Source organism: Harpia harpyja, chromosome 12 (assembly GCF_026419915.1).
Source record: "Harpia harpyja isolate bHarHar1 chromosome 12, bHarHar1 primary haplotype, whole genome shotgun sequence".
NCBI lineage: Eukaryota > Metazoa > Chordata > Aves > Accipitriformes > Accipitridae > Harpia > Harpia harpyja.
In genome coordinates, this window is record NC_068951.1 from 8175765 (window position 1) to 8199557 (window position 23793).

Sequence of the window (23793 nt, forward strand, 5' to 3'; positions counted from 1 at the left end):
TGCCATCTCTGGTGACACTGCTGGTGATGCCATTTCTGGTGGCCCGGCTGGTGGCGGTGGTGGTGTCACTGGTGGTTCTGCTGGCAGCCTGGTGCAAGCTCTGCTGGTGGCGGCACTTGGTGATGTCGCTGATGGTGGCACTGGTGACGTCGCTGATGGCACTGCTGGTGGCCGCGGTGGTGGCACCACTGGTGGTTCTGCTGGGGGCGTTGCTGGTGGCGTCACGGGTGTTGGTGCTCCTCACGGCATCACCGATGACATCACCGCTAGCCCCGCTGCTGCCCTTTCTGGTGTCACCGACGCTGACGTCACCCCCGGGGGCGGGGCGGGGCTGGGAGGGGCCGAGCCTGCGCCGAGTCCTCCCGCTCGCCTGGGGGCGCTGTGGGCCGGCGGGAAGGAGCGGAAGTGAGGCGGCGGGCGCCGTGGTAACGGCGGGGCGAGCGGCGGCGGGATGAACGCGCCTCCGGCCTTCGAGTCCTTCCTCCTCTTCGAGGGCGAGAAAAAGTGAGAAGCGGCGAGCGGGGGCGGCGGACGGCTTTTGGTCGGGGCACAGACCCTGGTCGGGCCGCGGGGGGCCGGGGGGGGAGCCCGGGCCTCCCCCCGCGGCCTCCCGGTCTGTAACGGGGCCGGGGGGAGCCGCTGTGGTAACGGCCGGTCTGTATCCACTCAGGATCACCATCAACAAGGACACGAAGGTGCCCAACGCCTGCCTGTTCACCATCAACAAGGAGGATCACACGCTGGGGAACATCATCAAGTCGTGAGCTAAGGGCGGGGGGGAGGGGGTAAATTTGGGGGGGGGGGGTTAGGGCGTTTGGTTTTTTTTAACCTTGGGAAGTTTAGTCACGTTGTGATAGATGTTGTCAGGGTAAAGCAATTCTGCCTTTGAAAGTGAGGGGATTGCCTCCACGAACGAGTTCGTAATGCCCTGTTTGAAAGTGTTTTGGGAAAGCCCATCAGAAACACGGCTTTTAAATTTTTTTTTTTAATATAAAAAGCACTTGTGTTTGTGCTGCGTGGTTGTTCACTGTTGCTTTTCCGTTCCAGGCAGTTACTGAAAGACCCCCAGGTGTTATTTGCAGGGTACAAGGTCCCGCACCCGCTGGAACACAAAATTATCATCCGGGTCCAAACCACCCCAGATTACAGCCCCCAGGAAGCTTTCACCAACGCCATCACGGATTTGATCAGCGAGCTTTCCCTCCTGGAAGAGAGATTCAGGGTAAGTTTGTTTCTTTTTTCTTTAAAGTAATTCAGCTTCTTGCAACTAAAAGTGAAACAAAGGGAGGGGTAGTGTATCTTAGAGCTGCTATTTTAGGTCATTGAAGCCACGCAGCATCGTGATACTTGGCTTCTGTCAAGGCATGGTGGAGCCTGCCTGCTCTTAACGGTTCAGTGGCTGCTCTGTAATTCCCTAGATGGCTGCCATTGGTTTTCTTCACAGTCTTATTAGTGTAGAAAATAATTTTCTATTCTTCTAAGTGTGGGGGTTTTTTTTTTTTTCTTTACTTCTCCTGCCAAATCTCTGGGACAGTACTTTTTTTTTTCTTTTTTTTGACCACTTGTCATTGCTTTCTGCTCAACTGTGCCGCTGTATTTATTATTTATTCAGCCCCTCATTTTTGAGACTTAATCTGCCCAAAAGGTTATTCAGACAAAACCGGGGGGTTTATGAACAGGATACTGTCTGTGTAGCATTCTCTGATGTGCTGGTAAAAGGTAACAGTGCACCACTTTTGTAAATATGTTTTGATTTTAATTTAAGTATTATTTTTCTGGATGGTGTAGAGATTTCCACTGAAGGTTTGTAGCTCTTCCTGTGTTTCACAGAAGACTGTTATGAATGTTTAAGCTAACCTTCTCCACCTCAGCAGTGGTTCTTCTCTTAGCATATGTATGTTTGTGTTTTACAGGTTGCTATTAAAGACAAACAAGAAGGAATCGAGTAAAATCACCCCATTTAGAGTGGACTGTGCTTCTGAGGCAGAATGACGTGTCTGTTTGTTAGTTGAATGCTATATTTAAACCTCCATTCATGGCAAATATTTTCCCCCTTGTCCCACTTATGTTTAATTTTTGACAGCAGCAGTGACATTCTGAGGTGATTTTTTTTGTACTAGACAGGCACTTTGCCAAGAGGATAAATGTCTTGTTTGATTTGATGGATAAGTCATTAAAATTATTTCTACTTTTCCAATTGGAGCCTTAAGGCAAATATTTGTACTGGGCTGTTGGCGAGTTTATTGTGAGTGTACTGCCAGAATGAGAAGCTGCTGAGTGACAGTGGTAGATGAACTCTGCTCTTCCTTTTCAAAAAGTCTAGGCACTCTCAACCGAACTGGTATTTTGTTTTATTAAGTGTCATTTCTATAAAACAAATGCACAAATTGTGAAAACTTACAGTAAAAGAAACCGGATGTTTACAATGACTTAATGAGTTTAACAAACTCTTTTTTTTTTTTTTTTTCTTTTTTTCTCTTGCATGTAATAGCTGGTCTAGAAAACTTCATGATTACATGGGTAACAGTCACTAATACTGCACTATTTCAAAGCACGGGAATGAAACTCTGTTACAAGGAACTATGACTTCTTCCAAATTGCTGTTATGTTCACACTAGTTAGAACAACAAGGTAAGTAAAAGTAGGGTCTGATACCACATTGTTTATTAGGACTTCAGTCAGCTGCTCCCCGTTTGCTCGAAGCTCTGGCCACTTGAGAATCTACGAGGAGAACAGAGTTTGGGTAGGAAAGGCACAGTGGTATTGTCTCTGAAAGTGGGAGGTTATTAATTACTGCAAGGCCTGGTTTGATGATTGGGTTGCTGTGGAATCCGCTTCCCTACCAACCTGGGGAAGCTGAATGAAAAGGTTCTTCCCCTTTCGGAGGGAAGTGGTGCAACTTTTTGGTACTCCTCCTAAAGGAGCAGGGTTTAATGCAGAGGGACTTGATCAGAAAGGAAAAAGTGAAAGCAGCTGGAGCTGACTGTTGACTTGGGCAATATGCTCGCAGAAAGTTTATGGAACACTAGGTCACGTCATGCCTATATATATAATGTAGCTCAAGACCAGGCTCTGGAGTGAGAGCCTTTTGCATGTGTGTGCCTTCATCACACAAGGGAACAGTAACTGCCCAAAAGAGGACTATCACTGGAGGCCAGGGACGTATCAAACCAAAGAAAAAAAGGGTGGCATGAGCTTGCAGAAGCAGTGAGCCCTTTCCTGTGTACAGTTCTGCCAGGAACAGCCACTCTGGCTTCCCTCCCCTCAGCCCGCCAGGGAAATGGTGTCTGCATGCTTGTATTGTCAGGCTTTCCAGTTTGACCACTAATTTTTTACCGAGGGCCCTTCTGCTAGGAAAAGTTGCCAAGCTGCAGAACGCAGGAGCAAACAGCCCTGCTTTACAGCTCCTAATTCCTGTCACAGTTGTGTTTGTGTGAGATTTGAAAGATGGCCTTGGTCACGCTCTGGAGACAATTGCTTTTAATTGCTTGTGAGTGTTAGGTAGAGAAAACACTAGGCATGTTCTGGTGCAAATCTGCTCGGGCGACTCGGGACAGCTGCACGGGGAGCAGACGGGAGGTCTGCTCAGCCCCAGCAGGTAAATGAGACTTACCTGTGTGGGAGGGATCTTCTTGTCTGAGCGTTTTCCCTTTGCAGAGCTCCATGCTGCGGTGTAGTTTGAGAGGTTGTACATCCACACACTTCCCATCTCATCACCACAGAACACGTAGTCTTTTGCTGTAAGACCAAAAGAAGCAGCTGGAAAACGTGTGGAACCGAGAGTCCATTCTGCTATAAAGCAGAGCTCAAGACATGCTGTAGGATGCCGGGGAGGATGTCTTATTTCAGCAAAACCTCTTTCTGGCACAAATATACCCATCATCTACCTTGCTCTGAAAAAACTCAATTCATTTAAAGATAAATCAGCTATCTTACTCTAGTAGACAAAAGCTAGTGATAAGTGTTTTGGGATTTCTTTTTAGACTTCTTTTGGTTTTGGGAAGTGGTGACCAGGTCAGGTTTGTCTATTCCTTGTTAGTGTTAAAAGCCAGCTGCCCATCGTGTGGTGTTCCTACCCCTTACTTTAGATGCACTAAGCATTAAAATGGCTCTAGGAAAGCTACAGGGCCAAGCCATCAGCTCTGTGAGCTTTAGAGACCTGTACAAGGAAGACCGTGTTGGTAATGTAATCGGTCCACGTAATGCTGTAAAACCTCAGTTGTTTCCCCCTTGTATGGCAGATGGTATAGCTGTAATTATTTGTTACTTATTTATATACAGCTGGTGCTGGGCTGTTGCTGCCCAGTGCTGGAGCTGTGGTGCAGGGAGTCGAGGACTGGTGTTGCTTGCTCGCTGATGGGGGCTGAAATCCAGGCCTCTGGCTCGAACTACGGGCTCTTCTGATGGGTGAAAGGGGAGGCAGGCACAACTGTTCAAAGCAAATTTTGACCCACGTGGCCATCTCTGCTGCAGTGACTGGCACAGCCTCTCTGCTCACCCCGTGGAGGGGTGCTGCCTACCTGGGCAGGTGCTGAGCGTCAGGTAGGACAGGTCTGTCATAGACCACTCCAGCTCAGCTAGAATAACGGCAGATACCGTTCGCTGGCATCCTTTTCCCTTTGTGTCAAAAGACCGACTCCAGCTCCATAAGTATATGCATCCCGGTTTAGAGCTCTTGGAAGCTAGGGAAGAAAGACGGGAGAGGCTGTGTCAGTTACGGAGAAGTGAAATGCCTCAAGACAAAGGCTGGCCTCTGGTGAAGCTGGTCCATCCAGAAAGTGGCTTTTAAGACGTGGGACCTGGTACCGACAGCAACTGTTTCCATCTTCTTTACCTTATTTCAGGATAACTGGAGGCTGCAGAGGGATGTTCAGTCCCATGCTTATGTTCCTGAACTGTAGAACAAGCATAAGCTATTCAGAAAGACCCAGCCCATGCTTTAAGCATGCTCCCAGATGTGGGAACCCCCAATTCCCCTGCAAAAAACTACTGCCACCACCAGCCCTTGAGCAGAAAGGGGCTCTCCTCCCTTCTGCTTCAGCACTGCTTGGCCAAGCGTGCTCTCGGGGATGGGTCCGTCTGATTTTCAGTCTTGCTCAGACACGGGTTTGCACCTCTAGCCCACATTTCAGGGAAAGCCAAGTGGCTCTGGGAGACAACTCCATTCTGTGTAGCCCCCAAAAATCTAAAGAAGAGGTAGTCACACCCCATTCAGTCCCTCTGCTCATCATGCTGACTTCAGCCTGCCACATGCTGAGGTGCCTGACTGTTTTTCTGCATTGGGCTATTGTGTTCATACTCACCAATGACATCATCATTCAGAAAAGCCAAACCGTCAACCCTGTGAGATGTTGTAATGCCTCCATCCTCATCAGGAAACTGGAATACGGCTTCAAAAGGCCTAGAGTAGGGAGAAGGGTGAAATGAGTCAAGTCCTGAATGGGCAGCAGTGGAAGGGCTCTTGGGTACAAAACCCGAAACGAAATTCATGTGTTAGTGAGTCTCCTGCCAAACTCGGACGAATTCTCACTTGAACTTATGCTTTTGGCCACCTGGATTTATTAATACAGCAGAAGCCTGTTTGCTTAAGAGACTGCTGTTTTACTTCATCTGTTTTTGTAGGCATCAGGATTAGTCAGCAGGGCATGACTTTGCTTGCTGCGTTCTTGTAATTTTTTTCTGTGCTCCCATAAAACTCACATACCAGAAGCAAGGTAGGCCTTGCTGTGAGACTGGAACTCGATCCAAGAATTTACACTCTCGTACGCCACTTCAAGATGATACGCCCTTAAATTTCAGGGTATTGTATTGCACTCATGTCAGCCTTCCTTCAAAGCAGCCTGCAACACTTGTAGACTGGAGCATCAATACAAGCTCAGGGCTGTGAACTTTGAACACTCCTTTAGCATTATGCTAGTATTTTTTTTCTTGTCACTATGTGAAGGGGAATAGGGTTTAAGTAAGTTTGGTAGGACATGCTGCTTTTCTTGACCAGACCTCCTCGGTTAGAAATAAAGCCTTTGCTAGGACTGCCTTTTCTTGTTATGGGAAACAAATGCATGCCCCCAACTTTTGGTTCTCACCTGCTTTTTTGTTCCTTATCCAGTTTTATATTCCAGGCAAAGCAGCCGCTTTCACAGCCAGCCAGCAGGTACTGATCTGGGCAGGTGGGGACTGGGGCAATCCGTAATGGAATAGAGATCGCTTCCAGCACCAGCAGCTGGCTAAAAAAAAAAAACAACAAAAAAAAAACCCCGCAGTTAAGTGGTGCTGCAATGTGATAGTTACAAGCTCCTGGACTGGCCACATCGTTTTTTTGAACCTTTACCTTGCCTTGAAATTGTAGTCACAGTCTGGAATCCCAATATCCCAGAGTGCAATTCGCTTGTCATAGGATGCAGCTGTGGGACACAGAAGAGAAGCAGGTAGTGACACCGCTGCTCATCTGGCTCTTCTCATGCTAGCTGGCAATTCTACCTGTGTCACAGGCTGTAACACTCTAAGCCTGTGGCATCAGAGAGCTCATTAAAGCACAGCAGCAGTCACAGAGGCTCCTGGCTCAACACCACTTCACAGACATTGTCAAACATGCACGGTCAGTAATTTGCATTCTTATCCTGTGCTCTAAGAGGAGCAGATAAAATAAAGTTTGTTTCCTGGTGTCCATTACTAAGTTGTGGCTTCACAAGGTCACTAATTAGTGCCCCTTTGAGCTCATGTTTCTGGTTGTGGGTTCTAGTGGAATCTACATTACAAGGTCCAACCTCTACTCTTAGGCAGACACCACTTTATTCCACATGTCCACAGCTTACTGTGTTCACATCTGCAGCAGCTCTCATTGGGAAAGTCAGGCACTGATGTAAAGTGTGAAAGACACTTAATGTCCTTTGTCACCAAGCTGATGTACTGATAGCAGAAACAATCCTAATCAGATGGCATCCCTCAAACTCAGAGTAAATGGGTTAGTGTCCAGTCCCTAAACAGGCATGCAAAGACTCTCACTTTATTACTATAAATTTTTCTATATAATGTAATGAGCCTTGCTGTCCACACCATTATATGGGTGTGCCATCAACCTCCTTACCCCTCTAGGCTTCTGCTTTTTGCACTCTTGAGCTGCTTCTTGAAAAGTATTCACTACAGATACCTGTGTTTTAAAAAAATTCCACTTTTAATGGTTCATGTAGCACTCTAACCACTCCAGGATGTTGGCAATTGTAGGCAAGAGAAACAATGTGCTGTGGGGGGCAGGTGTGGTCTGAAAGGGTCTGTAACAGCTTACTTTACAGGCCTGACAATGCAGCTGCAATTTGTAATATGACGGTTCATTTCTTACCAGTCCGTAAGCCTCTGTGGGCCCTGCTGTGGCAAAGCTCTCTTCTACATCAGGACCTGAATAAAAACTTCTGACGAGGCACAGAACTCAAAATATTTTTCATTTATTCAAAAGCAATTAAGCGCATAGTTTTGCTCGCTGGAAAAAATGAAATCCAACAGCCCATTATACGCTGCATTGCCCCTGTTGCCATGCTTGATGAGAGCCCTGCCAGCTGACCCCTTGCTTCCTGGCCCCCAGCAGGCTGCTCTGGCTATCATTCTTCTTACTCATCCCTGCAGAACGGATCCACTACTGGCTTTGTTTGTGGCTAATGTGTGCGTGACAGCCACCCTGAGAGCTACTGAGAGGGAAACGGGAGCTGCTGCACCTCAGCTAAAGAGTCAGGCTTTGTGGCTGAAACAATTTGTACCTTGTGCAGATGACTGCCATATGACACTAACAATACTCTCTCCATAACGTCTGTCCATGCTCTTTGTGCATGTGTGCGGTCCCTACCTGCACCTGCTTGCACTGGGGACAATTCCCCTTGTTAAGGAAGCCCAGCCTTTTCTACATTAGGTACTAAAGCTAAAGAGATTCTGAACCAGAGACTTACTGAAGAGGTGAGTTTCTCGAGTTGGGCTAAAGCAGACAGTAGCTATGGGCTTTTTATGAGCCTTTATCTCTCCATAGCAGAAGTCAGCCGCCACATGAATCAGCTTGACAATCCCTCTCCTCCCAGCAGCTGCCAAGATATTATGAGATTTTTTCCGACTGTTGCTGATTACCATTGTGAGGGTTGTCCATGCAACACTGAAAAACTCCTAGGATAGAGAGAAACCAAGAATAGTGTGAAAGAGAACAGCCAGCAGGATGGCTGTTAGCTCAGAGATAAGACAACTATCACAAGAGCTACTCAGGTGAATGACACGACTATTCGAGCCGGAGCATCGAATCTCAAAACCACCCTCAGAAGAACATAAACTATCAAAACAGGATGTTTATTCCTCTATGCCATCAAGCAGTCTTAGCAGCCTGGATACACATACGTATGCCTGTGTGAGAGAAGACAGGCAGACTTATCTTTTAAACTATTAAAAAAAAAAAAAAGAAATCAAACCGGGCTAAAAGGATAAGCAAGAAATATTTACTATCTATCTTCATCCTTTTAAGACCTGTCCAAGCTAATGCTTGAAACCCTTTCAGAACTCTTTGTAATGTATATTATATATACATGTATGTAATTATAACAGATTATGGTATTTCCATTTAATGCTTACTCTTCCCACTTGCAACCTACCTCTGTAGCCACCTTATACTTTTTCAGCACCGTCCCTGTCTCACAATCAATCAGACAAACAGATTCCCCTCCACATGTTGCCACGGTTCTTGAGGAGCTCACAATGGGATCTGAAAGATTGAAAGAAGAGGTGAGAAGTTCCCAGGTTCACGGATAACACATGAAGACTGCAGCTTATCACTGCCTGGTGCTCTCCCAGTCTCCTGTTTTCAAAGTCAAAGAAGGAGTATGTAAGCAAGTCTCTTCCTGACAATGGAGACTACAGCTTGAAGGAGCAGGGGTCTAAGGCATGGAGTCCGCTGGGATTCCAGAGCCAGGTGGTTCTGGGAATCCTGCAAACCTCTTTAAGAGCTCACCTTTCCTGGCTCCACAGTCTAGCAATGGCTCGAAGACACAGGACCAGAGCTGCGTTTTAAAATCCTCGCGGCTGTTGCCTTTACTGTGACACTGAAGAAAATGCAATGGCTCTGCACTGACATCCTCCTACAATAAACCATCCACATTTAGAAAATTCATTCCCCTGACAGCGGTTTGCCTGTGATGATTGCCTTGACAGAACCCTCTACTGAACACAGCAATTTGAGTTAAACTGAAGTATTTTTCAGCCCTTCTGTGCTACAGAGAACAGGAGAGACTGAGGTGCCACCAATGCTCAAGACTCCTAAACCAGCAGTCAGCTGTTTAGAAAAGAAGTGCCCAGCAGACCCCAGCAGTGAACCCCATTTCCTGCTGCAGAGAAATGTGAAAAAACCTTTAGATCCCCGCTGGTCTGAGCTGAGGGGGAAACACCTTTCCCCATGCAGCCACCAGTTTGACCTGAGAGCAAGTCATGCCAGTTCCATTTCTAAGAACAGGCTTTCTTTCAGTGCACCACCTTAGAGCGCTGGTCCATCCATCCCCTGCAGGGGATTCACTGTCTCCAGGGGGGGCCTTCCCTGATGCCTCTGAGAGATTTAAAACAACAGAAAAAAAAAACAAAACAAAAACCATAACTCACAATATATCTGGCCAATTATGAGCTCCAAGCTGTGTAGAGCTCTGATGAAATCTGAATGCAGCTCCTCCCACTAAACCAAGAGGCCGAAAGCCAGTCCCAAGGGGGCTGATGAACATACCTTGCCCTTGGAGTTCTTCACTGGAGTCAAGCTAACAACTCCGTTGTCCTGCTCCTGGCTTTTCTGTTCCCCTGTCAGCTGGCTGGATCTTCTGTTGCTTTGCCCCTTGGGACACTGCTCTCCATTCTTATGTGTCCCTTCAGCTCCCTGCTCAGGGGTTGCCTCTTTGGCTGACTGGTTCGATGTTCTTGGTTTATCAGGAGCTGGGTCATCCTGCACATGACTGGACTTTCTGGGATTAACTACAGCCTCCTCCTCAGTCTTTGCCTGGGACTTGGATCTCTTGTTTCCAGACCCCGATTTTGAATTATTTCTTTTCCTCTTCCTGGGCATTATCGTGACCTATAAAGCATGTTGTCAGTTTCTGCAGGTTTCTAGCTTCTCTGAGTTGTGCAGATGATTTGTCAGTCAGAGATATTAATTATTCAAATGCAAGTACCCTCCCACAGTTATAGACTGGGTTCCAAATATCAGACAGCACAGAGCTCCAGAGTTCCTAGAGGCAGAAGCTAATGAAAATCACACAGCCAGCCTCATTTTCATCTCCCTTCCCTTGTCCCAGTTACTTACAATTTACATACGATGTGGAAAAACAAATCTGGCCCATGGACTGAGGGGGTTTAATCGGCAGCCATTTCAAAGAAGGCAAGCACCATCACAATCTGGCCATGCATCAGCCCAGTTCTCTCATAAAAATATCCCTTCCTCAAAGGATAGGTGGAGTCAGTAGGACTATACTCATGAAATCTTTTGGGTGTCCTATGAGAATGGAAGTTCTCTCCTCTTGGAGAGCAATTCTACCTTCACATTGCTGGGAAAGCTTCAATCTGGCCATAAAGAACAAGCCTCAGCTGCTGAATACAGGCTGCAGCCTGAGACTGCCCCTACGGTTACCAAAGGGTCATAAATGTAAACTGACAAGTGCTACTGAATTCATAAGAAATAAAAAGAACATTGTTAATGTAACTGGAAAAATCACCTACCTGACCCACGTCCTCTGCAGCTTCCCTGGGGCTCTCTGTACTTTCTTCCTCATTTTCATCCATCTTTTCCTCTAGTTCAGGATCTGTGTTTAACTCCAGACCCAGTGAGTATGCCAGAAACTCTTCTGCAATCATTTTCACCTTAGAAAAAAATATGTGGATATGTAAAAAAAAAACAACCCAAAAGACAAAAAGCAACAGCAGTCAAACTCTGATGTGTAATGACAAGAGCTGCTTTGCTGAGTTTTTAGTATCTGCTTCCACTATTCTACGTGAATTTCACAAGTGATGGATGAGTCGTCAGCTGAGAGCCTGGCAGGCCAAATCCTCCATTACATGACCCAAGAACTTCACTTTGTTACGGGTATCCAGGGTACACATTTGCAAAAACAACAGCACAGCAATGAAACAAGACAAAGGAGAGATGGAAGCCTCAACGGTATGTATGCACATACAATTAAAACATATGTTACAAACTAAATGGTATCTTTCCCCACTGGGAGTAACTACAGTTCTGTCATTATCTTTTCTCCTTTCATACAGCTTCCATCAAGACCAAAGGTTGCCATTAGAGTTATTTGCAAATAATTAAGTACTAAGGATACTGCAGTCTCGTTAATTAGTACAAGTATCGTTATTGCTTATGAATTAAAAAACAATGTTTAATGGCAGTCATTGCAACTTGGTGCACGTTTAGTCCTAGTGCTTCTCTAACTGCTTAACAAAGCAGTGAAGAAAACCAGAAAAAGTGATACCACCTGCCTTCAAAAGCCCTGATACCCTGAACCCAAATCCATGGAGCTTTTTAATCAAATCCATTTCAGAATAAGGCTGCAGAGTCCTTGCCTGAAGAACAGAAGGGTAAGTGAAATGTAACCTACCCGCCAGCGGGTGAATTCACTGAGTGAGCTGGGTCCATATACTACATTGGTTTGTACTGACTTCAGGAACTTTTTCTTGATGGACTTCACTTGCTCAGCTGTATATTTCTCAGGAAGTTGGTCACGGAAGAATTTTTCCCAGTGAGCAGTAACCTAGGCAGAAAGACTGAGTTTATCCAACAGAATACTACAGAAAACCAGAGCAGAAAAGCACAAGAGTACTTGTGAAAGCATTTAAGAAGTTGCCAACCCTGAGGCTCTGCTAGCTACACGATGGCACTGCTTCCATTTATTTTATCAGTGTTCAAACCATGACTTCAGCTAACAAGAAACCCAATTCCTCTGAACCAACTTTAAGTGAGTGTGGCTAAGCAGATACCATCAACATGGACCCAGAGCAATGCCTGATTTCATGCCTCTGGATCCATAGCAAATGGTCTTAAGGAGTCTTGCGCTGTGCCCTACTAACAGGGAGCACCTGACAGGTAACTAATTTATTATAACAGGCATGGCATAACGGGCATGTTTGAATTTTCTTGTAGTTCAAGAACTGTGTGTGCGTGAGCAGGACTGCTGCACGTCATCCCCATTTATAAAGATGCTTTGACTCCAAAAGGCTTCTGAACTATGGGCACAATCATGCAGACGCTCACCTATCAGCACAGTTTCCCATCTGAGAGTTTCTGGTGGGTAGTAACACATCCATAAGCATTCAGACCCAAAAGACATTTTACATTTAGACAGCAGTAAGAACTGGGCAGCCAGGTACAAAGCAATACCATCAGGGAAAAGTATCTGAGTATCTGGGGCACAGGCACCAGCACAAAATGAACAGCACGGGGGAGCATTTGGTGTCTCATTAAACAGCAAACCATGCTCAGTTGCCTGGAGAATAAGAGGCTGAGCAGCCCTCACCAAGACCCTTTGAGGTACAAAGTATTACACAGATAACACTTTGCACAATAAGCCATCCCAGTCTTCAGTATTTGATCTCTCCACCACTGCTACACAGAAGGAATTAACAAAATCAACTAACTAGAATACAAATGCTAAGAGCAGTGCTGTACAAAACCCCCCCTTTTTCATAATAGAACAATAATTTTGCTCAATATCACAACATGCTTTGTGGGGACAATCTGTAGGAACTAAACTGTGCACATAAATGAGCGAAAATACAGTTGCAAACATGCGCAGCTGAAGAAGAACAAACAAATCCTTGTTCCTGGTGTATGCTGGAAAAAGCAAGATTATCCTGAGCTTGGTTTTGTGCTCCCCGTGCCCGGGGCCAGGACAGTAATGTAAATTAGATGAGGAGGTGTATGCAGCTGTTATGTCAGCACCAGGCTTCTCCCATTTTTTAATGATGATCGGAGTGACCTGAAAAACCAGAGAGTCACACACAGACCTTGTTGGCCCGGCTCCTGTGATTTAAACTGAAGGCAGAAGTTGGCTATACAGAACAGGTAGAGCAAATGCAAGCAGTGACCAGAGAAAGCAGCTGTAAGACATTTACTAGGTGGCCAAAACCACAGGCTGTGCTTAGATCATACCAGAATTATTGTTAACCATTTGATGCTTGTTTGCAACTCTGTCATTAAACTGAGCACAGTATTTAGTTACTTCTAAGGTGTTTAGAGATTAAGAAAATATCACACATCTTACCTTGCTGGTGAGCTTACGACTATTGACACGCCTCACATGATTAGCCAGTTTGGTTATATCCTTGCCATTGAGTAGCCGAAGATTTTGCAAAAGAAACATTACTTTATAGTCATCGTTGAGCTAGAAAGAGAAGGCATCAGAGTTACAAAAATTGTATGCATGGTACTTGCTTTAGCTTTAGTCCTTTATTAAAATACAGCCAAGGATGAGAAGAATATATTTAGTCAGGAAAAGTAATTTCATGAAATCTTCTCAGCATTTCCGACTCGAATATCACCTTTTAGTTGTAAATTAACCTTCTCCTATGAGTTGGGATCTTAAACTGCAGACAGAAGACCTGCCTCGCACTTAAGCAGTACTAACATCCAACACAAGGTGGTGGCGGTGTAACCGGGCTCATCAGCTCCGGCCTGAGCACAATGCAGGGTATTCTGTTCACATCCTTTAACTCTGAGTGAGCATCTAATACAGAGGAAGGCCTGCCCTGCCTATAGTAAACGAATACCAGCAGGGATTCTGTGGGTCAGGTGTGTTTTAGGTCAGACCAGTTTCCCAATCCAGTTTACCATACAGCTGCACGTATACTTCCACCAGCATGCAACAGCAACTAGCATCTGGGTCCGGGATGGTGGCTGATGCCAGTTTGAAGCACAAGTAAAATTACAGTTTCAGATGCTTACACTGCACAGTCAGCAGAGCCTCTTGGGAGAAGTCAGAAAACCAAAACTAGACTAATCACCAAGTTTAACCCCTCATCAGATGACCAAATCTGCTCTTCCAGAGCACAAGGGGCACTAAAACTAACATCTAAGAAGGACACTTCTACACAGTCATTACTATATTTTACACAAGCATGAGCATAAGATATCCTGCCTGATAAGCTCCCTAAGATGGGACTCTGGCCTGGAGAATCAGCAGTTCAAGATACCCAGATTTTAATATCCGAGTGGTTTTGGGCAAGTCACTTCTGCAGATTGGGAAATAGTGGCACAAACTGGTGAAGGGGCACAAAAAGACTGGCTGCTTTCTCAGATGCCCTAACACTTGCTGCCTAAGAACAACATACAAGAACTAGGCACAACTGCTGTTTGTTTCCCCCTCTATTTAACGCTCAGCTTCTAAGGATGGGAGGTAACTCACTGTCAAGTACACATTGTTCTCGTAGGTTAGCTCCTCGAGCAGAGGGAACTGTTTCAGAGCAGTTACATCTTCTAGTTTGTTGTTGTTGCAGTTTAGGACACGCAGATCAGGCAGGGTTAGACTGTTGGGAAATTTGTCCAGTAAATTATCAGAGAGATCTAGTTTCTGCAGATGCCTCAGACGGGAAAACAAACGTGGGTCTAAGTCTCCAGTCTTCAACTGCAGCTTGGACAGGCTGAAAACAAAAGAGAACACGAACTATCTGCAGTTCATTGGAAAAACAAGTGCTGACTTTCACAGGATACAAGGTCCCACCTGGTGGCACCTCTCAGTCTAGCACAACTCACTGGGTAAATCTGACCAAACCTGCGTTTTCTTGTCTGCAGCATTCTGGACTGCAAGCACGCATACCTGGAAAAGATGCTGTGTCTGAGCTAACAGACACCATCAGAGACGCAAGACTACCAAAGTATTTGCAGTGCAGTTAACCTGCAATCCAGATAAACCTCCTATGGATAACAGAGCTGGCTGTGAGCAGTGAATTGCCGGAAAAGTTCTTGCTCATATTAAAAATTACTACACCTCTAAGAACGTTGGTATTTTATTCCTTTGCAACGTAAATTCAACAAAACAAGCTGTGGCAATACAAGACACTTATTCACTACACCGTCAGTCTAACCTGTCCACAGAATGCCCTAGATTCATTATTTCACTCATTTTTTTAGAAATCACCATCTCACAACTGGTGTAAGCAACATAAGACTACGGTGATTCCAAAATGCTAGTCCTGTCCTCCCCCTCACTTCATGCCGACACCTGCATTCACACAACAACGTAGCAAATTTGATCAGTTTGCTGATCTGGTTCAAAACTTTTCTTCTCTGCATTAGAAGTTAAGTTCAGGCCAAGTGCAGAGTAGGTCCCCAAATCATTTGGCTGTTTTCAAAGAACTAACAGCATAGAAAAGTGATTCTTCCATTTCTTTTACAGTGAATTTTACTGCAAAATCTTCCCATGGCAAATATGGAAATCTACCCAACAAAATCCCAAGGCTGCCACCAAAACAGAAGCAATCTGTCCTGAAAGAGGAAGAGGGGCAATATTTGTGAGGGGAAAAAAACACTCCTTCTCCATAAGAAAGTGAAAACTGCATATTATAAGAAGGGTCATTTAGATTTGATTAGATTATTTAGTTGAGCTCCAAAGAGAGTTCCTAGTCCTGACAGCCAACATCTCTTGAGGATACAAGCCTGAGTTCCTTTAACAAACAGAATCTCCATCTCTAATGATTAGTTAAAAAAAGGCCTTCTAAATATAAATGAAGTGTGAATAAATAAGGTAAATAAAATTAGGAAGCAAGACCACTCCTCCTTCACTTGTCATCTCAGAAGCCTAACCAGCCAGTCAAAGCATGTAAGAAAGGTTGAACAGAATTCAGCTGGCTGCAAAGCGTAGTGCGACTACTGTGTCATTTTGGGGAGAAACTCAACACAGTGTTCCCCAAATGGACTTTCTGAAATATAACCCTTCAAAATCATGGTACAAAGCTGCATGGAAAAAGCCACACTCTAGAAATTCACTACTTCAAACATCTCAACATTACTTTGTTACCCAGATTACTGCAGCTTATACTCTTCAGATAAACTTTCGATTTCTCTCTAAAAACAATCATTTTAGCACAAGACAAACTAAAAGAAATAACTTTAAAGAGTACATATGAAACCCAAAACTCTTACATCAGCAACAAAAACAACAAAGGTGCCAGCCAGAAATTGGCTAGCTGAGTCGCTCAGATTGACCAGTTCTGGAATAGCAAAATTCCACTGTATTAAACATTTGGAAAGACACATATTTTCAATGACCTCTGTTAAGGATCTGAGCATCAAAACTGGTTTTACTGGTTTCTAATTGTGTCAGAGTTTATTCTCCCTCTCTGCAATGTTTGAGGTACTAACATAATTAGATTTAGAAGAGATGGAAAGTGATGGAGGGAGAGGAAAAGGGAGGGGAAATAATGCCAAAAATATTTTTTAAACCCTCTAAAATCTAGGCCAGAAGAGATTCTCTTATTCACATTAAGCAACTGCTAGCAAAGACAGAAGTGGTTTGGGGGTAGGGAGTATATCTTAGGGTTAGGAAATCAGGATCCAGCCTTAAGCAGTTTTACAGAAAGAAGGTGGCAGCATATATACAATATAAATGGTGAAAAGAGGTGCTAACTGCTGATAACTTATCTAGTGAATGCAGTTCCACTAGTGCTTACTGGTCCTGCATCGAGAATGCCACCTCCTGTTCTGTGCTTTGTAACCGTCTCTCTTTTTTCAGTAAAAATGCTTAGGGGAAGAAAGACAAAAAAAGGGATCGCCCAGGCTGAATTCAGCTGGAATTTTCCATGGGCCTGTCTGCACTTACTTCAGCGTCTCGATCTTTCGGAGCCTCGTAGATCTTGGAACCGCTCTTTCCAAAAGAAGTTCTGTAGTAATTTTTGACATTTTTAATCTCCACCCCTCTGCTGGAATCACTAGTCAGTCAGCTGTAGGACCTCTTCTCGTAACCTTCCTGGTAAAACAAACAGGAATAAGAGGAAATCCTTTCAACTGACTCCAAAAGGGGAAAAAAAGAGTTATGAGGTTAGCTACTGATTTTGCTGCTGTGTTTGAAGTCGCCTTTTTTATACAGTTGAAATGAAAATACTAGAGATTGTTATTACACTGGGCACACACTCTCAACACGCTGACCCAACCCATCTCCAAAACAACAGCGATACCTCCCTTGGCTATTCATGCGACAGACTTGCTGTAGATGAAAGCTGTCCACGGGGTGACAGCACTCGGGACCAGGACAGTCTCGCAGTTACCTGTTTGTACCTCTCCTGTGCAACAGGGCCCTGCTCCAAGAACTCTGACACACTTTCAAATAAACAGCCACGGTAAGAATAAATACACCTGTTGTGAATGTCTTACTCCCAAGAAAATGACACAGGGCGCTCAATGGCCTGACCAGATGGATAGACTCTTGGCTGACAACTTCTAAATTCCCTAAAATTTTTGAAAACTGATTAATTAATTACCAGAAATGTAAATACCCACCGATCAGTAACATCATTTCTTCACCAAGGAAAAAAATCAACAGCATTCTGTATGTTATTGGCAATTAACAGATGTTTTCATGCGTTGTTGTGGATAGGATAGTGCCTGCACACGCATGGATACACTGATATTTAGAATAAGAACACTGATAGGGCCAAAGTAGCTTCAGGAAATTACTAGTTTGTGGCTCACCATTCCTTCTGACACAGATTCGAAGAGAGGGAAATAAAAGAGAAAAGAGCTCCAAGGCCAGGCTCGCTACTGTCTTTTTGTGTTAGTCTCGCTGCTGCCTAAACGCCACTTCAGTAAATCACGAGGAACACGCAAGGCACTAAGCTGTCCTTAGGCTTGACTTCAGCACCGTAACATGCCTACAGCACCCGGACCGTCGGGTTTGATGAGCGATGGGGCATTGCTTTGTTAACACCTGTACTTAAGGTCAAGCCTTCACGTATGGTGTATTTTATACCAGCATAAAGAGCATTGAGCCTGAAAAACAGCTGGAACAGCAGCCGTTCAGGATTTGATCCTTCAAGCGACAGAGCTGTCCCTGAAAGCCAAACCACGGGATCAGGCCCTTACCTGCTGAACCTAATAAACCTCCCTAAGCTCTAGTATCTATAAGAAAAATTTCACACCAGCGACTGTGGATGTTCCCATCACCCTCTCTTTGACCACCCCAACGCCTCAGACCACCCCAACACCTCAGACCACCCCGGGAGCAGCAGGGCAGACCACGACGTAACACGGCCCCATCACCACAACATCACGGGTGATGCTGCAGAAGACACGTTCAATTACCCGGGGGCCTGACGAACCCCGTAACCCAGCCTAACTGGGAACCGCCACCAGAAGCGGCCGCTGACCCTCCTCCTGCCCCCCAGCAGCACCTCTCGGGGTCGGCAGTCCTGCAGCAGGGTGCCAGTTCAGGCCGGACCAAGGCAGCAGAGATTAAAATGAGTTTAGCTGTAACTACTCCACAGCAGCCGGACCACCGCCTCGCCTAAACCGAGGAGAGCCCGGCCCAACCGGCGCTGCCCGCTGCACGACACCACCACCGCCATGCCGGGGATGACGACGACGACGACAACGACGGCCTGTCAGCCCATCCAGCGGCGGCCTCCCGGGTGCGAGGCGGCCCCGACGGCCCCTCAGACCGCGGCAGCCCCAGGCCCGTGCCCGGACCGCCGGGGCACGGGCTGCTGGGCGCAGGCCGCGGCACCGCCCGCGGGCAGGGACGGCGGCCCTGGCTTCGCGCCGAGGCGGCCAGGTGCGGCTCTGGACCGCGGTCGCCGCCTCACGCTGCCCCCGCGCGGCGCCGCCTACCCCGAGCCCGGAGACCGCGGTGAGGGCCGGCGCCTGCCGCGGCCTGAGGCGCCCTCGCCGGAGGGGGGGGGGGGGTGTGTGTGCGCGTTGGGTGGCGGGACTACAAATCCCGGCGACCCCCGCGGCGCGGCCGGGCCCCGCTCCGCTGCTCGGCGCCGCGGGGGCTGTTGGGAGAGCGAGTCCGTGTGTCCCCCTCCCCACCCCCGCTCATCCGACCGACCGACCGACCGCGCGGCCTGCGCCCGGCCCGTGTGTCCCGCCGCCGCCGCCGCCGCCGCCGCGGCTCCGGGCCTTCCCCCGCCCCCCCTCCCCCCCACCCCCCCCGCTCCCCTCACCTGGAAGCGGGCCGTGCCGCGGCGGCGGGAGGGGAGGAGGAAGGTGGGGGGGGGAGCCGTATCCTGATCGCAGGCGGCGGGGATGGAGGCGGCGGGCGGCGGCGAAGGGCCGGGCTGCGGCTGCAAGGGGATCCGCTCCTGCCTGCTCTGCGAGGGGCCCGCGCAGGCCGCTCCGCCCCCGCAGGTACCGGGGAAGGGGCGGCGGGGCGGGGCCGGCGGCGGGGCGGGGCAGGGCCGGCGGGAGGAGTCGGGGGGCGCCTGCCATGTTCCCCTCGGTGTGCGGGCCTGGCCCCCTGGGCGACGGGAGGAGGGACGGCTCAGGGCCGAGGGGGGCTGGGGAGGGGAGGAGGGACACCCCCCCCCCCGCTGCCCCGCCATGTCGGGAGAGGGTCTCGGCTCCGCAGGGGGCTGCAGGGCCCCGAGCGGGAGCCCAGGCTGGGGGCAAAGCAGAGCCACCCAGGGCTGGTCCCGGTGGCCTCCCCTGAGGTATTTGGGAAAAGGGCCCGTGTGACTTCGCCTGAGTAAGGTTAGGTTACAGATGCACACGGCAACCTCAAAAGCCGAGCCAGACGGTACCTGAGTCTCCTACGTTAAAAGACAAGACAGGTTTGCTACCGCTTAGCCTCTCAGCCGTGGCGATTTTTATCAACTTTCCTCATTCAACATTTATTGATATGACAAACCATATCTCTACAGCCGGCCTGAGGAATACCAACCATTAATCTCCTTATACATTTGGCACTGAGCATCATCTGTTCTTCCCCAGCTTTGCAGGATAAAGACATTACTGGGAAAGAAAAGCGGCTCCAAGCAAGCAGCGCAGGAATGCTGCACCTGTAAAAAAAAAAAAAGCAGGGAAAAGTTGTTCCCCAAAAGCAGCTGCAAAATTTCTCATGTCTACAAGAATGCTGTACCGACGGTTTTCATGCTGCGACATCAAGGTTGCAGGGGTAAATCATGGAAATACCTTATTGTGATAGGTTTTCCCCTCACTGCTTTTTTTTCTTCTCCATTGTTTTTCCACAGGGAGAAGATAATTTCACTTACTGTCCAGCAACAGGCCTAGCTAAAGGAAATGAGCACTCAGAATTTGCTGGCTGGGCATTTCCATTTCCAGGGGTGTTTCTGATGGAGGAGTTCATTAGCGAAGATGAAGAATCTGAGATAGTTGAACTGATGGATCGAGATGACTGGAAACCATCACAGTCTGGCCGAAAGAAACAGGTTTGACTTTAGAAACACATTTGTTCTTCGGTCCCTCTGGAAAAGGAAAGCTGTTTTCAGTTAAAACACAGAACATTTACATGTTTCATTAAATGTTTTCCTTTGAAAGCTTTTCCTGAAATCAATTGCAAGAATTACTTCTAATTAAAGTCAACTTCTTGCAAAAATATACAGTAGTTGCAACAAATCGTACTTGATTAAAGTTCACACAATCCCCAAGTGAAAGAAGTGGGTGTTTTGTTTTTACTTTGCAAGTGAGAAATCTAATTCCAGAGAGATTAATGTAGCTTCACTGAGTCCTCTTGCAACCTGGTGACCAGGTCACTGGAAGAGATGAGAACTAAAAAGTCTTGACCATGAGCCCTGTAGGGATCACAGCCTCTCCGAAAAGACTCGTCCTAGATTTTTCCTTAACGCTAGCTTCTCCCTTCTTCTTTTCCAACAGGACTACGGACCCAAAGTGAACTTCAAGAAACAAAGGCTGAAAGCTGGCAGCTTTACCGGTTTGCCAAGTTTTAGTAAAAAGATTGTGGCACAAATGAAGGCCTGCTCTGTACTAGGCGGTTTCTTACCCGTTGAACAATGTAACCTGGACTACATGCCAGAAAGAGGTTCTGCCATCGATGCACATTTTGATGACTGGTGGCTTTGGGGAGAGCGTCTGGTTAGCTTAAACTTGCTCTCAAAAACTGTGCTATCCATGTCTTGTGATTCAGAGGACAGTATCCAATTATTTCCCACTTCCAGTAAAGGAAACGGGGAATTAAGTCCCCCTGGATCTCTTACAGAGACGTCAGCATGCAAAAATTCAGACGAAGAGGGAATCAACTGCATTTTATCCCCAAGGCTTGTTCCAAGTAAAGAGGTGACTGTTGCCATTCACTTACCCCAAAGGTCTCTGGTGGTGCTGTACGGTGACGCACGGTACAAGTGGAAACACGCGATTTACCGTAAGCATATAGAGCATCGCCGAATCTGTGTCACATTCAGGGAGCTGTCTGCAGAGTTCAGCGCTGGAGGAAGGCATGAGCAACTGGGTAAAGAACTGCTAGAAATAGCTCTTTCATTTCAAGGAAGACCAGTGTGATCAGCAAGAGGAAGCCAGAATCGCATTTTGTTAGGAAATTTGAAAAATAAAGTACAGAATTTGTACAGCTCTGTTTATTTCTGAAGTGTGCGTAAGGGACCAGGTGTGTACAGAGATAAGCTCAATCAAATGGAAATTTAACAAACAGAAATAAGAGAGTGCAAGGAAGGGGTGGGCTATTGGTTTCTTCAAAGACTCTCCTGGGCAATGGGAACTTTTAGGCAAAAGTCAGAAATGAGCTGTTGTATTCATTGTAACAAAATGCAAAAAGCAAATAGCCAGTTTTTAAATACTGAAATGAAACCAAGAAAGAATCATTAAACTGAGCTGAGTATCAAACTGCCCTTGGCACAGATTCAGCCCAAACTCTGCAGCAGATTTTGACCCTTCCTGGCCTGTACTTGATTCTGTCATACTGCTTTTTGCGTTGCACTGTGCCGTAGGGACACAACTATCTTCTCGCCCGCTTCAGATAGGTCCTTTAGAGATCAGCTCTCCAGGGGAGGAGGGTAAGCGAGCGTCTCTCCACAGATAGTACAACACACTGAGAACTAATTAAAGTAATTATCCTTTGCTGAAGATTCATGCTCTAACAGTGAGGATTAATCATAAATACCGTGTGTGACCTATATCTTCTGGGACCAAAGAGAAGCATTTGCAGAGGGCCGAAGCTGACTCTTCCACAGAGACAGCTTGGACAGAGTTCAGACCAAAGACTTGCACAGACTGTGTTATTTTCTGATCATTTGTCATCTCTGAACCCTGCTGTCAACTCTCAGTAGCAAGAGTCTGATTTTGGGAATAAGCTGGGCAACAGACTGCAACACTGGCGGCTATCATTTTTTTTCTTGGCACCTCCAGCAGTCAGGTTTGAATCATGCCTTGTACCTAAGATTCAAGTAGTCATTTGTAGCAGAAGCTGATTTGAGGCCATCTGTCTGCTCTGAACAAACTTCTGTGCTCTTGAAAATGAAGTTGTGTCGTGGAAGAAGTGCGATCCTTTAATAAACACAGATGTGTCATCAAAACCATTCAGCACAGTCACACCTACAGCAATAAAACAACACTTTACAATGCTGCCTGGTTTTGGTCAGTAAGGAAAGGGGGGAGGACATGCTTTTTGTGTGGGATCTTAGTGTCCCTGCACAGGTGTATCCCTGCCCTAGCAGTACTTCCTTGGCACAACGCACAGGTTTTACTGTATAGTAATGCATTCGCGCCATAGACACTGCCCTCTGCTTCAGGCGCTGTGGGGGAGGGAGCTCTTCACCCAACAGTTACTAGAAAATCAGTTGGGTGAATCGGAATATTTGTTATCAGTTTAAGGTAACAGATACAACCACACCCCTTCTTGGCTGCAGTGAACCAGTTTCAGTTTAGCCCAGTATTTGAACAGTTGGGGACATCGTCTACATCATAATTCCAACAGGGACCCACAAGCAAGGCTCCCCTGGGCGGTCCTGAACCCCAAACTTCCATCCAGACCGGCCAGTGAGTGCCACCTACGTGCTCCAGCAGCAGTTTCGGCAGTCACAGCATGCCCTCTCTGACAGAAACCCATCACTGCAATCGCAGCCAGCCCACATGCAACAGGCAGGCCACGCTTGCTCACAGCAAGCTTTATCCCAGGAGATTTCTCATAGGCTACCACTTCTTCAGCTCGCTCCCAAAAGCAGGTCCTTGTGCTCTCAAAATAACAGTTCCTAACCTTTTTCTGGTAGACTGCTGTGATCAGCGCTGTGCCGCTGGTGTCCACGGGGCTCCCCAGCCGTAGAGAGCATGATGTCCCCAGGTCAGCGCCTGGAGCTACCGTCGGAGCAGAGGACCTTCAGCCAAGCAGGAGGACACGGCTGGCAGCCTGCTGGAGCTCAGCACAAAGCCACACTACGGGAGGAAACCCAGGGCAGGCTTTCACAGATAAAGCAAGCGTTGAGCCCATATCCTCATCACCCTTTCAGTACTGAGCCTCTCCAGCAATCTGCGGCAATCAAGTATTTCCATTAATGTTTGGCCCTTATTTCCAGTGCTCCCTTTTAGATTTATATTGTGCTCTCAGCCTGTTAAAATACTTTCTGTGTGCTACCTGCTGTTTCATTCTCTCCGCAGTGAAAACAGATGATGGCTTCTGATGAATCAGAGTGCCACAATAACAAGATACACAATATTAGTGCATTTTGTGCTCTGCATTTGTTAGCTGAATTTTTCTGCCTCAATCGAACTATACGGAAAGCTGCCATTCTTGCCAGAAAATTCCAGCTCTTCCTAGATGGTATCTTAAATAAAAAAAAAATGCAAATAATTAAATACTGAGCCAAAGACTGAGGGCTTTGTCT

At 46.9% G+C, this 23793-nt stretch overlaps 3 protein-coding genes and 1 long non-coding RNA gene across 6 annotated transcripts; 2 read left to right on the plus strand and 2 right to left on the minus strand.

Moving 5' to 3' along the window:
* Positions 1 to 359: 359 nt before the first annotated feature.
* Positions 360 to 2429, plus strand: LOC128149385 (DNA-directed RNA polymerase II subunit RPB11-a). Its single transcript, XM_052804531.1, has 4 exons — positions 360 to 504; positions 671 to 760; positions 1048 to 1222; positions 1914 to 2429. Exons 1-4 carry the CDS (start codon positions 452 to 454, stop codon positions 1947 to 1949), a joined length of 354 nt encoding a protein of 117 aa, XP_052660491.1. The 5' UTR covers positions 360 to 451; the 3' UTR covers positions 1950 to 2429.
* Positions 2337 to 19302, minus strand: LRWD1 (leucine rich repeats and WD repeat domain containing 1). 3 transcript variants are annotated; one of them, XM_052804520.1, is made up of 16 exons: positions 19150 to 19302; positions 16812 to 16958; positions 14400 to 14634; positions 13260 to 13379; positions 11598 to 11750; positions 10717 to 10857; positions 9734 to 10075; positions 8975 to 9101; positions 8619 to 8728; positions 7935 to 8142; positions 6329 to 6401; positions 6084 to 6224; positions 5304 to 5401; positions 4521 to 4682; positions 3614 to 3738; positions 2337 to 2721 (listed from the first exon to the last, which is right to left on the minus strand). In XM_052804520.1, exons 2-16 carry the CDS (start codon positions 16889 to 16891, stop codon positions 2581 to 2583), a joined length of 2256 nt encoding a protein of 751 aa, XP_052660480.1. In that variant the 5' UTR covers positions 16892 to 16958; positions 19150 to 19302; the 3' UTR covers positions 2337 to 2580. The 3 variants fall into 3 exon arrangements, with proteins under 3 accessions (XP_052660480.1, XP_052660482.1, XP_052660481.1); XM_052804522.1 differs by lacking the exon at positions 19150 to 19302 and adding an exon at positions 18379 to 18487; XM_052804521.1 differs by lacking the exon at positions 19150 to 19302 and adding an exon at positions 18325 to 18453.
* Positions 19204 to 22534, plus strand: ALKBH4 (alkB homolog 4, lysine demethylase). The gene is made up of 3 exons (XM_052804523.1): positions 19204 to 19333; positions 20176 to 20373; positions 20819 to 22534. Exons 1-3 carry the CDS (start codon positions 19232 to 19234, stop codon positions 21458 to 21460), a joined length of 942 nt encoding a protein of 313 aa, XP_052660483.1. The 5' UTR covers positions 19204 to 19231; the 3' UTR covers positions 21461 to 22534.
* Positions 19787 to 21352, minus strand: LOC128149386 (uncharacterized). Its single transcript, XR_008237624.1, has 2 exons — positions 21261 to 21352; positions 19787 to 20409 (listed from the first exon to the last, which is right to left on the minus strand). It is a non-coding gene; the product is annotated as an uncharacterized LOC128149386 (long non-coding RNA).
* Positions 22535 to 23793: the final 1259 nt, after the last annotated feature.

Bases quoted from the DNA above. Each gene is read 5' to 3' on its own strand.
- LOC128149385 (XM_052804531.1), top strand. From the start codon at position 452: ATGAACGCGCCTCCGGCCTTCGAGTCCTTCCTCCTCTTCGAGGGCGAG. The intron at 505-670 runs GTGAGAAGCGGC...GTATCCACTCAG, and splicing joins CTCTTCGAGGGCGAGAAAAA to GATCACCATCAACAAGGACA. The intron at 761-1,047 runs GTGAGCTAAGGG...TTTCCGTTCCAG, and splicing joins CTGGGGAACATCATCAAGTC to GCAGTTACTGAAAGACCCCC.
- LRWD1 (XM_052804520.1), bottom strand. From the start codon at position 16,891: ATGTCAAAAATTACTACAGAACTTCTTTTGGAAAGAGCGGTTCCAAGA. The intron at 10,076-10,716 runs GTAGGTGATTTT...CATGCTTTATAG, and splicing joins CTGCAGAGGACGTGGGTCAG to GTCACGATAATGCCCAGGAA. The intron at 8,143-8,618 runs GTAGGTTGCAAG...TCTCTATCCTAG, and splicing joins AGTATAAGGTGGCTACAGAG to GAGTTTTTCAGTGTTGCATG.
- ALKBH4 (XM_052804523.1), top strand. From the start codon at position 19,232: ATGGAGGCGGCGGGCGGCGGCGAAGGGCCGGGCTGCGGCTGCAAGGGG. The intron at 19,334-20,175 runs GTACCGGGGAAG...GTTTTTCCACAG, and splicing joins AGGCCGCTCCGCCCCCGCAG to GGAGAAGATAATTTCACTTA. The intron at 20,374-20,818 runs GTTTGACTTTAG...CTTTTCCAACAG, and splicing joins AGTCTGGCCGAAAGAAACAG to GACTACGGACCCAAAGTGAA.